Here is a 14907-nt window from a genome sequence, read left to right as displayed (position 1 = left end):
CTTGCCTATTCTATTGCCTTTCAATGATTACATCAGAGCCATTTAAAATTTACTTATCTGATAAAGGTTGGTCTCCACCTCCTCCATTACTTTTCTCTTTTAAGACTGATATCTGGCTATTGCATACATTTATTTTTCCAAATGCACTTTAGGATTACTTGTCAAGATCCAAGATGGAGTGGGAGGGAATCTGTTGCAATACTAGTGTATTAAATTTAAGATTAAGTAAAAGTGAAAAAATCACTATCTTTAAAACATTGAGTCATATCATAATATAACAAGGTGTATTTTTCCATTGGAGTCCAACTTTCATGTCCCTCATTCAGCCTTTAATAGTTTTCGTTGCCTCCCTATGTGATGCCTTCCGCTAGTGTTGCTATATTAGTTTTCCATTGCTACAGTAACCAATTACCACAATAATGCTTTTATTATTTTATAGTTCTGGAAGTCGAAGATGGTCCCACCAAGCTAAATATAAAGTGTTGGTAGAGCTACATTCCTTTCTGGAGTCTCTAGGGAAGAATCTATTTTCTTGCATTTTCTAGCTTCTGTGAACTACACTCATTCTTTGGCTGATGGCTGTCTTCCATCTTCAAAGCCAGCAATGGCCAGTCATCAAATCTCTCATGTATCATCTGACACTGATGCTCCTTTCCTCTTTCACTTATAACTGGATAATCCAGGATAATCTCCTCATCTCAAGATCCCTAACATAATAACATCTGCAAAGTTTCTTTTGCCATGTGACATAATATATTCATAGGTGCCGGGATTAGGACATGAACATCTTTGAGAGGCCATCATTCCTCTTACCACCATTAATGCTGCTTTCCCTAAGACTATCCTGCTGTCACTCATTCTTCCCTCCCACTGAAAGTCTCTCATTATTTCCCTTTTTTAAAAATTATTTTATATTTTATTGTAGTCTTTTGTATTTAAATGCCATTGTAAGTATTAAGGGTATACTTTTCTTGATATTGCAAGACATGTCAGAGCAGTAAGACCACTTGCAAAAGCTTTCACTTATTTTGAGTCATTTAGAATTGCGAGTCATCTCTAACTTCAAAAAAGTCATAAACCCACACTCCCTTGTATTAGCATTACTTTTCTCATTATTGAAAAAAGAATTTAGGAAACTGAAAGTATGTAGTAGCTTATGTCATAAACTAACACAGTACTTCTATTCTCATTGTCTTACTTACCTGCCATCTTAAAACCCATCTAAGTCAAACCACTATCTTCTGTTCCCAGGAGGTACCTTGTATTGATCACACTAGGCTTATTAGATTTAGCCTGCCACTGATGTTTTCAAACTTTTATAGGAACACAGCGTAAACATATTATATAGACTTTTAATTGCTAATGTTTAGTTTCCTTGCGGGGACCATACTATTCTATTAATTTATTTCAGTGCTTTCAGCATGCATCTTTTTGAAGAAGTACTATTTGATCCACACATTGCACAATCAACTATAGCAGGTAGGATGAAGCCAACTAAGACTAGCTTTAAGGATAGACATTCCTTTAGGAGCTGTGAAGGTAGGCAGTCAGAGCCTTAGGAGCCTGTTTAGGATTCAGGGACAAGGTTCTTATTCCCTCAGAAGACGGCTAGCAAAGACTGAGGCAGAGAGCATAGTCTTAGGCATACTACTATTAAAAAAAAAAAAAAATCAAGCAGAGGAACAAGTCTGGGATCCTCAAACCAGGCATTAGAATAAAGATAGAGGCTAAATAACAAGAAGAAAGCAAAAACTGCTATCCAAATTAGAGCCCAATTTTGCTAGACTAGGTACAATGCAGCCTTCAAGGTGAGTCAGATGATTGGGCCACAGTATTTTAAATTCCTTTGGTCCATTACCAGGATTTACCATCAAGAGTATACTGGCACTTAACCTTTGGACCAGAATCCAATTCAGGTTTCCCACTGTAAGGAAGAGGCCTTGCAAAGGCTATGAAGTTGGCAGGAATAGATAGTAATCAAAAGTTTGCAGAGTTTCTTCTTTCCCTTAGTTCTGTCAATAAAGATCTTGTCACGGCCCTTTTTATCTGTGATACAATAGCATGAACACCATATTTCCTGTCATAAGACCTAGGCTGGAGCACTGAAATTTCTACTAACCAGATGCTTAATATTGGATGAATCACTGAATTATTCTAAACCTTAGATTTTGGATGGGAATAATAGTAACATTGGTAGAATTACTGTGGGGCTAAATAAGAATTATCTGGGTAAATGAAATACTATTTGCTTTGCAGACTATAAAACACTTCACAAGTAGAAATTGCTATTCTTCTTATAGTGATTTGAATCTATGATAGTTTTTGAATGATTGTTTCTGATTCATTCATTTGACAAATTTTATTAAGCTCATACTATGTGAAAAAGATGGTGGTGGTTCTTGCCTTTGGTTCTTTAATTCTAGTGGAGGATGCAGGCTTTAAAATCTAACTGAAATATTAATCATTTTATGTATTTTTTTTAGCATATATTTATAGAGTCCTATTATGAACATGGCACTTTGCTAGGTGCTAGACAAACAGGTCTGTAGAAATCTTACCTTATTGATTAATAGGATTCTGTTTAACCTTTGGTTTATTCTTCTAGATCTTGTTATTTTAATGAGCTTATTATCTGGATTATTAATGCATTTAATAATCATTAAATTATTCAGCCTAGATATTCTGAGATATTATGAGAGATATTTAATATGTTAAATGTTTAAAAAGAATTAACATATTCTATGACTAGAGCATGTTATGATTCTCTCAAAGTTATGAAGAAATGAAATGAGTTTATTTTGACATGACTTACTATTAGTAATCTTATGCTAGTATTTGAAAGTGAATTAATTAGAAGAGGAGCAGGATTAAAGACAAGGAGACTAGTTTGGAAGTTTTTCTAGCAGTTCAAGTGAGATACAGTGGTGACCCAGAGTAGGGTGGTAGCAGGGGCGGAAAAAAATGAACATGTTTGAGATATAATTCAATGATGAAGTATGGGACTCATGGATTAACTTGGCAGGACATTGAGGAAGGATGAGAGTTGAAGAATAGCCTTCAGGTTGTCTGAGTGGCTGGTGTATGGAAGTACTGATTACTGACAAGAAACAAAGGAGAGGGAATGATTTCAGGAGTTGACAAAGTGTCAAAATTTAAAAAAAAAAATAAACATGAGGATAATCATGAATGCTTTTACAAAGATGAATACAAGGAGAGACTTATTCTTCCAGACAGTGAAATTAATTTGAAGGCTTTAGAAATCAAAACAATGTGATTCTGATACTATAATAGGCTGACATATGGAACCAATTAGAAAATCCAGAAACAAATTCAATTATATGTAAACATAGGGTGTGTATCTATTGTCACAGAATTCTTTTTAAAAGAAATAGTTGATCACGTAAACACATATAAATGCACAAGAATGTTCCCTTAAAGCAAAACATTAGAATTCCAGTACAATAGGATTAACTATATTTATGACCATGTGTATATTGGAACTTAGTCTTATATATATTTGTCATTGAAAAATATATTTGTCACTGAAACTTGTTCACTAGGCATTCTTTAAAGTAAATATCAAATTAGAAAACATTACCTATAATATCTTTACATATTTATACATAATATCTTCATATAAAATTTACAGAAAATTCCTTGAACCTTCATCCAACTTTGATCGGAAAAATATAATGCCCTTCTCAGGATTTCTATAGATTCCACAGGGCATCCAATCTCAGTTCTCATGATCACCTCTTGCTGCAAATTTTTGTCCATGCGGTTCTCTTGGTTTCATTAAGTTATCTCAGTTAGTGGCTATACTTGACTCTTTGCCCCATGACTACTGGAATAGGTAACATACCCAGCTTATTTGTACAAAGAGACTTTATTTAGGAATGTTTATAACATTATTTATAATAAAAAAACACCTGAGAAATGTTTAAAAGTCCACTGTCATAAGGATCTGTAAATGAACTGTGGTATACTTTTATAGTGGATTCTTGCACCACATTGGGGGGAAAATAAATGAAACTCAGACACAAAATATAATATTGATTGACTTCCATCATAGAAGAATGAGAGCATTTTATACTATACTTATGAAATTCAAAATCATGTAAAACAATTTTTTATGAATACACACACACACACACACACACACACACATATGTATATATAGGTAAATTTTGGCAATAATACTGGTAATTATAAACACAAAGTTCAGAACAGGATTTAGCCCTGGTTGGCGAGGGCAGGGGTGAAGTCAGAAAGGAGAACATGGCCGGGAAAGGTCAGTGCTAATGCTCTGTCTCTTAAACAGAGAAGTGGACACACACAGATTCATTTTATTATCTCACATATCCATCCTCTTTCGAGGGATTCTTGTCAGGTATTTTGTAGAATGCTCCTCTTTTTTTTGACAATATGAAATATCTGACCACAAAGGCATAGTTTCACTACCTTTGTTTTACCATCTCCCTCCCTAGGGCTCTCACTTTCTGTAAAGAAACCGTGGACTGCAGACTTCTGTTCCAGTGAGAAATGATGGCCTTCTCTTAGGAAGCAGAAGAGGGTGCATTTCATTGTTGTTTAAAATATTGTTTCTCATCTTTGCACATACCCACATGTCCACACATACATTTACAGAGGGAAGTGGTCAGGGATGAGGGATGATGTCACCAAAATGTTATTAGCAGTTATCTGAGCATGCTGGGTTCAATGTGAACTTTCTTCCTCTTTCTTTATTTTTTCTAATATTTCTCTCATAAATGAAAATACTTCCTTTTTAAGGAAAAGCAAATTAACTCATCCATGTGGTTACATTTCAGAGTATTTTCAAGGCCTTTAAAGTCATCATAATTCTTTGTAAACACTATAGAGTTCCAACCTAACCAAATCCATGAAGAATGGGGTTGTTCTAACTAATCTAATTTTAAGATGAACTAGGGTTTATGCCAGAAACTCTTTTTTTCATGTTCTTTACAATCTTATTGTTGTCATCTTAATTTTTTCACTTTTGATGTACAAAGTGATAAACAATAACAGTAAAATAATAATAATAATAATAATAATAATAATAATGAAGCTGAAAAACAAATAAATTTACACCTTAAAAAGGCATAATCATTTCTCTAACTGGTAGTTAGATTTGTTTAAAAAAGACATTAGAGACTGTTCAGTTGATCATTAAATATTTACTGAGCACCCACTATGTGGCAGGATCTATATTAGCTTCTAGGGATCAACTGGTGAGTGAGAAAAATCCCAGCCTTCATAGAGTTTACAGAGATCTGGTACATTCACTGTATGATGTGTTTTTTTCATAATTTTATCTATAGATAGTTCTGCTGAAAGATTTACATTGCTTTCTAGTGCTATTTTTTAGCTAATTGATATATTAGTGAATTTTTATTTTAAAAGATAACCAATACTATTAACTCATAAAATTCATTTTTTGTATTGACCCAAATTTGCACTCTTTGACTTATAAACATTGGTCTTTTTTTTTCTGCCTTTAAGAACTTTAGAATAAATCTACCATAACAACCTCTCCCCTTCCCCACTTTGTGGGCTAGTTCTTGCGGGGTAGCCTCTCAAATAAAACGAGAATACTGTTATGCTTCTTCTCTGGGACACAGCACTACAGTTCCTTTAATCATTTCTTCTGTGACATGGTTTTTAAATTATATACCATCCTGATTGCTTTCCTCTAGACACTTTCTATTTTGTCACCCTTTGTTGTTAAAAATAAATTACTCCCAATTTTCTGCTTTCAATAGAATAGAGTGAACATAATTGACTCTTTGATGTGTGAGAGTCTAGTATGATCTGAAAGCAATTACACTGACCTTGAATACTTATTATCTGTACTGTAAATATCATTATAGGAAAATATAGGAGCTTGTACTAAATCTTTACTAACCCTTGGATTTCTTGGAAGATTTTTTGAAAATTAGTTTATTTTTTTCTGTCTTTTTCTTTTGATAATGAATTATATTTTATAAAGATAACACATATCAGAAACAAAACATGATTACTTATGAAATTCATCTTACAGAAAATCTGTTTTTCTTCTCTAATAAACTGTGAACTTTCTGAGGGCCAAGATCATGTCTTATTAGTTTTAAAAAAAGCTCCAGCATTTAATATAGTCCTAGATATATGTGACAATGCACCATAAATATTTGTTGACCAATTTAATGCCTGTACAAAAAATTAAGATCTCATAAAATGAAATAAATTCCAATTTTTAGAATATAACTAAGAATCAGTAATATAGAATTGGACCTTAATTTTATCTTAACCTGAAAAAAATAACCTTAGTATATTAGTTAAATGTATTCACAAAGAAAAATACTAGTTGTAGTGTTGGTAATACCTTGGCAGAAAACCCAATTAGCAATGGTTCAAACAATAAGAACTTCATTATTTACTTAAGAAGCCTGGAGAAACTGGTCCTGGGGCTATTTGAATATCTCAGTGATATCATCAAAGTCCCAGTCTCTTTTTATCCTTCTGTTGCCACTCTTGGCCTTGTTACCATTTTGATTTAAGGCTTATTGCCTTATGGTTACAACATGCCTGCCCTAGCTCCAGCCATCAAAACCTCACCTAGAAAGAGGAACCTAAAGAGGGCCAAAACTCTAAAATAGCCTCCTTGCATTTCTTTTCTCTGAGGAAAAACATTTTATTAGAAGCCTCCCAGCAAACTTCCCCATATATCTAACTGGCCAAAATTGAGTCATATGGCTACCTCAAGGAAGCAGACAAGGGAAAAACAGAGTCTCGAGAATGACTATTGATAAAACAACAGTCTATGCCACAACTGGAAAATAGACATATATTTCAAAAAGAGATCATGACAAGAGATCATGAACTTTACTAGTTCAGTGATAAATTCAGGGGAAACAAATTGTAAAGACTTTTTTAAAAAGGTCACTGATAATATTGGGGTAACATGATTGATTATTCAAACAGATGAATCATCACCTCTCAATCACTTTTGGAAGAACTGATGAATCCAGTTATATTTTCTAGTTTTTATAAATTAAACAGGCTGTGTCTTTATCACAAAGTTATTTTTATTTTTTCTCCTTCCTTTCAGGAGTCTTATCCAAAGAAGAGGAATTACACTATGGAAATTGTACCATCTGCTTCTCTGGATACGTTTCCTTCAGAAAACGAGAACTTTCTATGTGATCTCACGGACACAGCAGTTACAAAGAAACCTTGCTCCTTAGAAATTGCAAGAGCCCCTTCCCCAAGAACTGGTAATATTTCTTACTCACAATTTGATTTGCATGCTGATATATGGAAAGATCTATTATTAATATTTTGCTTTTCTACAATATTTTCAAAATTAAAGTTCCCCAATATAGTCACAATAATGTTTTGGTTTGTTTGTTTTTGCATTTTGCATTTTGAAAGAAATGCAGATTAGTCAGAGAATTTTGATATGAAGCCTCTTAACTTCTGGCAAGAGTTCTCATGGGAGTGGTACTGCCTTGGTGAAGGCACTTTGAAACCTCTTACTAGTAAAGAACCTTCTAAGTCAGATATGAAGTTTGGGGTCCTTCAGAACTTCATAGAAGATTTGGTAGCAAGAGTCTTTTGTGCACTTTTCTGCATCCTATCTGTTTTCAGGTTATCAGAGTGTACTCAGCTACTTCGTATATTTTATATTTTTTGTGGTATTTTCAGGTCCTTTATTTTATTTATTTGCATTATAAACCAGTGAGAAGTCAAGCAAATATTATACCCATGTTACCAATAAGGAAATTGGAGCTAGGTGTATTATTTAAGATCAATACATGGTGGGGCCTTTGCTCAAAAATGAATGTTTAACTACTGTCTTATTTGCTTACCATTACCTCTCCACTGCCTCTCAGAGCACAGAGTCATCGCATGAAAGCTAAAGAGGGAGAAAATTTTCAAGTGGGTCATCCACACATTCAATGCTACAAGGGTTGTAAGAGAAGTTTCAAAGAGAGACTTTCTTTTGGTTTGACAATCCAATTACTGCTTATTTTTGAAGAGTAGTTTTAGAGACGGAATGATATAACCAGATTTCTGACACTTACCAGTGAGACACTGAGAGATGGGAAATAGGGAAATGGGGGTGGAGTATATAGGTTATCCTTTCAAGATTAGAAGAAGAGATGTGATAGTAACATGAGAAGAAAGAGATAGAAGAGAGAAATGGCTAGTTTATTTTAAGATGAGTAAGACTTGGTCAAGTTTAGAGGTTGGAGGAATTTTCTGGTGGAGACCAAGAGATTGAAGATAAAAACTGAACAGAATGGGTAGAAGTTAATACTGAGCTAGTCTAAGGAAACATAGACGTTGCTTTCCCCGGGTAGAAGTGAGAATAGAGCATGGTTATAAATAGAGAAATTCTGAAATATGAATTTCCAAATAGATTGAATTTCTGGGTTAAGATAAAAGGTCATTTGCTGAAAAGAAGAGCTAGATCTTGAGATGGGTTAAAATAAAAGTCAGAAATGCCATTTTAGATGATAAACTGAGGAATTTTGTAGAGGTGAACAAATAGGTTTTTGAGCAGCACTGAGGCTAGTGTGCTGTATGAGTCGTAAAGCTGCAGAAGGAAGATTTTTTTTAGATGAGAGAAGAGCATAATAATGAAAATAGTTAAAGTTTATTGAGCATTTACCGTGTGCCAGGTACTGTTCTAAGTGTCCTATATATATTATTTCATATAATTCTTATAATGCTGTAAAGTAATAATATAATTATTCCCATTTTACAGATGAAGAAACTGAGGTACTGAAATATTGGGTTACTTTCCATGGTTACATATTGATAGGGGGTAGATCTGGGACTGGAACTTCGTTTATCCAACTGTGCTCTTAAGTACCCCCATTATACTGCTGAATTATGTTAGGGGACGACATAGAGTAGAAATTGTGAACCAGGTACTGGAACCCTCAAGAAGTGTGGAGGTATGACTGAAACTTCACATATGACAGCAATAAAATCAGAAAAATAATGTGACAGTAAGACAGCATAATCTTCAGAAGAGCAGCACATTTTGGATGAAAGCAAAAAAAAAAAAAATAGTGAATAATCCAGAAGTAGTCACAGAGAGTGAAGACAATGCTGATCTCAAACTATGGGAGTTGATAAGAGTGAAAAATCTTTCATAGGAGAGGCAACAGGAAATAGTGGGAAGATCAGGGGAAAGAAAGCTCAGTTAACATAGGAAAATAGAAGGCATATGTGTATGAAAATGTAAAAGAGCTTTAATTAGGGCACTGCAAGTAGGGATGAGTCTGGGTAGTAGATGCAGGACTGAAAGAGTCAGAGAAGACATTAAACAGTCAAAACTAATTGAGTTTTTTCATGTGCCAGGCACCATTCTACACACTGAGGACACAGGGATTTAAAAAAAACAAACAAACATGGACAGAATAACAAGGCTGATGTTAGGCTCAGAACAACTCTCCTGCTTAAAATAAATAAACATGTTGATGATAATACAGAAAAAGAAATTTTGGAAAAGCATCAGAAAGATGACAAAACATAATATAAACTGAATAACATTTAAATACGAACTTTTTTTGTCAGTTGGTGAACAAGAATAATTGAGCCAAAACATTGGTGAGGGTGGGAAACCAATGGAGCACTAAAATCGCTCTTATCCTGAGGGAATTTACTGAACCTGCTGTTGAACTTTGGTGCTTAAAGCCTCTGTGGGTTTGTTAACAGAAAATAAATCTCTATGCCTGGCCAGCACTAAGATTCTAAAAGGAATTCTTTCTCCATAGAGTCCCAAAAGAGCCAGGTGGAAGCTATTATCATATTTATTATTATCTAGACTTAGAAGTCGCAGATTGTCATTTCTGCTGTTGTTTCAAGCCCACTCAGATTCAGGGGGAGGGACCAGGGACCCCAGTTCTTGATGGCAGGAGCATCGAAGTCTCTTTGTACTAAGAGAATATAGAGTGGGAGATACTTCTTTGTCATTTTTGGAAAATGCAGTCTGCCACAGTCTGCCCTCTGGCCACAGTAATTTATATCCTCTCATATGCAAGTCACAAAATCAGATTCATTTCTTCCTTCTGAATCCTCAAACATCAGCCCGTTTCAGCATGAGCCCCAAGTCTAAGTTCGGGTGCCCGTGAGTCTCCCTGGTGCAGTTCTTACAGTATGGGTCCTTGAATACCTCTCGGCAATGACCTGTGAACTAAAGAGACAATTTATCAGTCTCCTCTCCTACACACCCATAATGTAGCACAGGCATAGGAGAACACAAGTCGACAATCCCATTCACACCCAGGGAAAACAGGACACACAGCAGTCACAAGCCTGTGGCAATTATGAGTCTAATCAGGCATAGTTCCTTGATTAAGGGTCAATCCTATAGCATTGGATTTGTTCTCTGTGGCCTTTGGTTCCACCCTCTGAGTCATTCTTTTTTTTTCCATAAAAAGTAACCTGTGTTTACAGCCGAGTATCTTTCTCACCTGCTTTCTGCCTGTAAAATTTGAGGGGTCAAAAGACCTCTTTTCATTTTGTACTATCTTTATTCCTTCCCAATCAAGCCGATATAAGCTCTTCTGTATCTTGGGCTCCTTATGCAACTTCTCTGCAACAATGTCCTTGAGAGTCTTAGAAACACTTTGGTCGAACAGGGAGGATCTATGAGGCATGCCCTTAAGAATCCTTAGAGGGTCTTTTTGTTTTGCTTAAAGTTTCTGTGTGGCTCTATCTGAGATCTTAGATGTTAATGAGTTATCTTGTAGTCCCATCTGGATTTGATCATTGGCCTTATTAATTTGAGATTTTTTTTTTTTTTTTTTTTTTGCCATTTGGAACAACTGGAAATAAGGAACCAGTTCTGTTTTTATACCCAGAAATTCTTGGCTTCTTTGTATTTAGCAGGTCATTCTTCAGTTCTCACTCTGCTGACACTTTATCCTAGGCAGCCAGAAGATGCTAAGTTGCACCTTAAATATTCTGCCTGGAAATCTCCTTAGCTAAGTCATAGAGTTTATTTGCTTCAATTTTCCATTTTCCATGTTACTGCAGATGTCAGTGTCACCAAACTTTCTGCTACTACCTGACATATGAATCCCTGCTTTTAGCTTCCAATTATATTTTCTGTCTTTTAAACCTTCACCAAGAGCTTTCTCGTAGCTCTTTAGGCTTTCCCAGATCCTCTCCGAAAGGCCCTTTAGCCTTTCACAGTCACTCGCTTTGAGGCCCTTCCAGCTTCTGCCTGCTGTCCAATTACCCAGTTAATACTACTTGTTTTAGACCTTCATTGTAGCAGCATCTCATTTCCAAGTCTCAGAATCTGTTCTGATTATTCATTGCTACATAACAAACCACTTCAGCACTTAATGAGTTAAAACAACAACAGTTGTTTATTTTGCTTATAAATCTGTAATTTGGGGAGGGCTCAGCAAGGATAGCTTATTTCTGCCCCAAGTGATGTCAACTGGGGTAACTTCACCAGGGGCTGGAGGATCCATGCTCAAGATCAGCCCCTATTCAGATAGCTGACATAGCCTACTTGGACTTTCTCATGGTTTGTGTCGGGGTTCCCAGGGCAAGAAACCTAAGAGAATGAGGCAGAGCTCTGTTACTTTTTATGACTTAGCCTCAGAAGGCAACATCACTTCCACAAAGTCAAGAGGCTGCCTATGTTTAAGTGGAGGGAATTCAATCCTCCATAATCCTTTATGGAAAATTGTCACTAAAGTTACATTATAAGAAGATATTTTTGCATCCACTTTTGGAAAATACAAAATCCCACAATGCCTGAGTCGTTTGTTGTTGTTGGTTTTTAAGTGGGATAAGAATTAATTTGCATGAATATATGATTTTTCCCAATTGTGTTCAATTATTTGGATTCAGTTTAAAAGAAGCCAGTCAGCTGACTCAGACTTAAATTGTAACTCCTGGTCGTCTTTGCACTTTGGGCTGTGATTGTGGATTTTAGGGGTGAGAGAATCCAGCATTAAAATGGGAGAGGTTTTTTTTTAAATAATAGGAATAAGGATGAATACAAGTCTGAGAAGTTTCTGTTCCAATTATAGATGGAACTTTACCTAGAACGCCACAGAATTCCCCTCCGTGAGCACCAGAGCAGGTTGAAGAAAAATCAATATAGCTGTCCTCTGGCTGGATGAGGAAACTGTGTCTTTTTCCTCTGCTGATTGCATTAACCTTTGCTTAGGTTTTGCATGGACCCAGTTGCTTCCAAGTCTCTCATTCTGCTATGCCTAGTCCCTAGTTTTTCCTTTTCCCTTCAGGGGCAACTAACTAAGCCGATGAATTCAGGGAAGTTACTGGTTTCTCTTGGGGTTACTGATGTTTTTCTCTTTGTTAGTAAGTCTTTCACTGACTAAAAGTAGAACTTCCAGATGTGGAGACATCTCTTGATGCGCATGAGTCTTTCAGAGGCCCTCAGTTGAACTGGGTGGGTTCCTTATCCACTCAGTATACCTTCGAGTGCCTCTAGTGTTCTAGACATTGTTCTACATGCTGCAGAAGAAACAGAGTAAAAGGTACAGCCTCGATATTTAGGAGCTGAGAATGTGTTGATAAGTGCAAAGAGAGAGGTGAGCATAAGGTGCTCCAGGAGGGAAGGAGAGGAGAGAGTGAATAAAGCTTGTTGGAGGAAGTACCGCCTGATCTGAGTCTCAAAGAAGGAAGACTTAGGTGGATGAACAAGAGGTGGACAGCTCTCAAGGGCAAGGAACAATGTGTGCAGAGATCCAGAGGCATGGAAGAACATAATACATGTAGAGACTATGCCCAACTTAGCATGGTTAAAGCATAGAATGCTATTGGGGGAAAAAGCATAAGAGAACGAGGAGCGCCATGCAGAAGTTTGGATTTCACCTGACAACAAAAGTGAATCACTGACAGACTTAAGTGGGAATGTGACTTGATATGTTTTTGTTTTAGAATGATCTCTCTGGAAGCAATGTGGAGAATAGATTGGACAGAGGTGAAGCTAGAGTCAAGAAGATTAATTAGGAGATCGATGTGCAGTCTCAGCAAGAAATGATGGTGGCTAGGGCGATGACATCGCCAGTCAGAGAGTGAAGCTCATCCATTCTCCCCTTGGGGATTCCAATTATTGGGAAATAAACAGCCAAGGGAACTAAAGAGTTATGTCTTATGGAATGTGTTTTATAGTTTTAGTTAACTGTGTTGGTTAACATGGCTTAGGTTTACGGACAAAACGCAGATTTCTACACACACGGTAACTGCATTCATAAGCTTCTGGAGAAAGAGAGAAAGAGATGGAGAGAGAGAGAGAAGAGAGAGAGGAGACAGATATTATTGAGGGATGACCAGGTCTTTAGAGGTACTATTGTGGTTGAATTGTGTCCCTCCCCCTTTATTTGAAATCCTAACTCCTAAAACCTCAGAATGTGACCGTATTTGGAGAATTTAGATACAGAGTCTTCAGAGATAACCAAGTTAAAATGAAGTCATTAGATGAGCTCTAATCCAACATAACCAGTGGTTTCCCTATAAAAAGGAAGAAATTTGGACAGAGATAGATATGCAAAGAGGGAAGATGGCATGAAGAGACACAGGGAGAAGAGGGCCATCTACACACCAAGGAGAGGCCTAGAACAGGTCATTTCCTCACAGCCCTCAGGAGGAACCCACCCTGCCGAACCCGATTTCAGCTGTCCAGGCTCCAGAACTGTGAGACAATAAACTTCTGGTGTTTAATGTATCTAGTTAGTAGTACTTTGTTACAGCAGCTCTAGGAAATGAATACAAGAACCAAAACTGAGCGTGCAAACTCAGTACTACATAGAAAGGAGGGGTGAATGAGACCGCCTGGGCCTCTAAGGACAGACTGCCTGGCCTGCTTATCTCACAGACTTGAGGGTCTTGATTGTGACTGGCAGTGTTATTTATAGGGATAGAGTATGTATTGTCTCAGAAAATCACAGTCAATTATGCCTGTAAATTACTTTTCTGTGGGCTCTTCTATGTATTAACTAGATGTGCAAAATATATTTCATCCTGACCATAAGAAAAAAATTTATTCTATCCACAGGGTTAATTTAAATATGAAGCAACTTTTTTTGTAAATCTATGTTCAACAAAATTTTTCAATTCAACCAGAAAATGAGGGATACTCTTTCCAAGGAGCATCTTACTAATAATGCCTCAGTGACTACAGATTTCATATGGAGTAAAGAATGATATTGCTCTAATACTAGGCTCATTAAATAAAGAGCAACAGAAGTCCGGCAGTCGCTTGGCAAATTTGCTGTCTGAGACTCATGTTTATACAGTCAATACTGAATCATATTTGTTCCCTTATTGCATCAGGAAAAAGTACCTTATATAATCATAATGGTGACTCAGTTGCAGAAATGAATAAATAATTAAATCAGTGAATGAATGAATGTTATCTTTTAAAAAAAATGGCTGTAAAAGCAGAGGAAGCCCTTATGAAATAGTCACATGCCATCAAAGATAATGTTTTCTTATCTGCTTTTCATTTAATTTCAACCTTTGCAGGGGAATTTTTCCATTTTATGGTAACTAGGCAACCTGTTATTTTGAAGCACTTAGTGCCGGCTTTGCACACTATGGATGCTCAATAAATCCATTTTGATTAATGAGCAATTTACAACAACACCAGTAAAGACAGTTTCCAATCTTTTTGGAAGAGAATAAATGATCTCTGATCAAAAGGACACAATTGGTAGTTCCATGCCAAGGCAGTGTGGGTCTTGGGTGCCTCTATTCAATTTGCTAATGTGTTAACTGGCTGCGGTCAGCCTGAAATGAAAATGTCACCTGATGAATAATCCTCCACACTGTACTCCACCTCCCCCAATATCCTGAAATAGGTAGTTGTGAGGGTGATTCTGTAACTTATTTATACCAAAATATTTTTTT

At 36.3% G+C, this 14907-nt stretch overlaps 1 protein-coding gene across 1 annotated transcript in view; it reads left to right on the top strand.

Moving 5' to 3' along the window:
• The window catches only part of ANKS1B (ankyrin repeat and sterile alpha motif domain containing 1B), an 874817-nt gene that overhangs the window by 280315 nt on the left and 579595 nt on the right, over positions 1-14907 (top strand). The window contains exon 10 of the mRNA XM_023527446.1: positions 7106-7271. Coding sequence (XP_023383214.1) covers positions 7106-7271 — 166 coding nt within the window. The remainder of the gene's footprint in view (positions 1-7105; positions 7272-14907) is intronic.

The sequence above is a fragment of the Pteropus vampyrus genome, unplaced genomic scaffold (assembly GCF_000151845.1).
Source record: "Pteropus vampyrus isolate Shadow unplaced genomic scaffold, Pvam_2.0 Scaffold16, whole genome shotgun sequence".
Taxonomy (NCBI): domain Eukaryota; kingdom Metazoa; phylum Chordata; class Mammalia; order Chiroptera; family Pteropodidae; genus Pteropus; species Pteropus vampyrus.
Note: the sequence above shows the minus strand (reverse complement) of the source record. Positions and strands in the feature narration are given on the sequence as shown.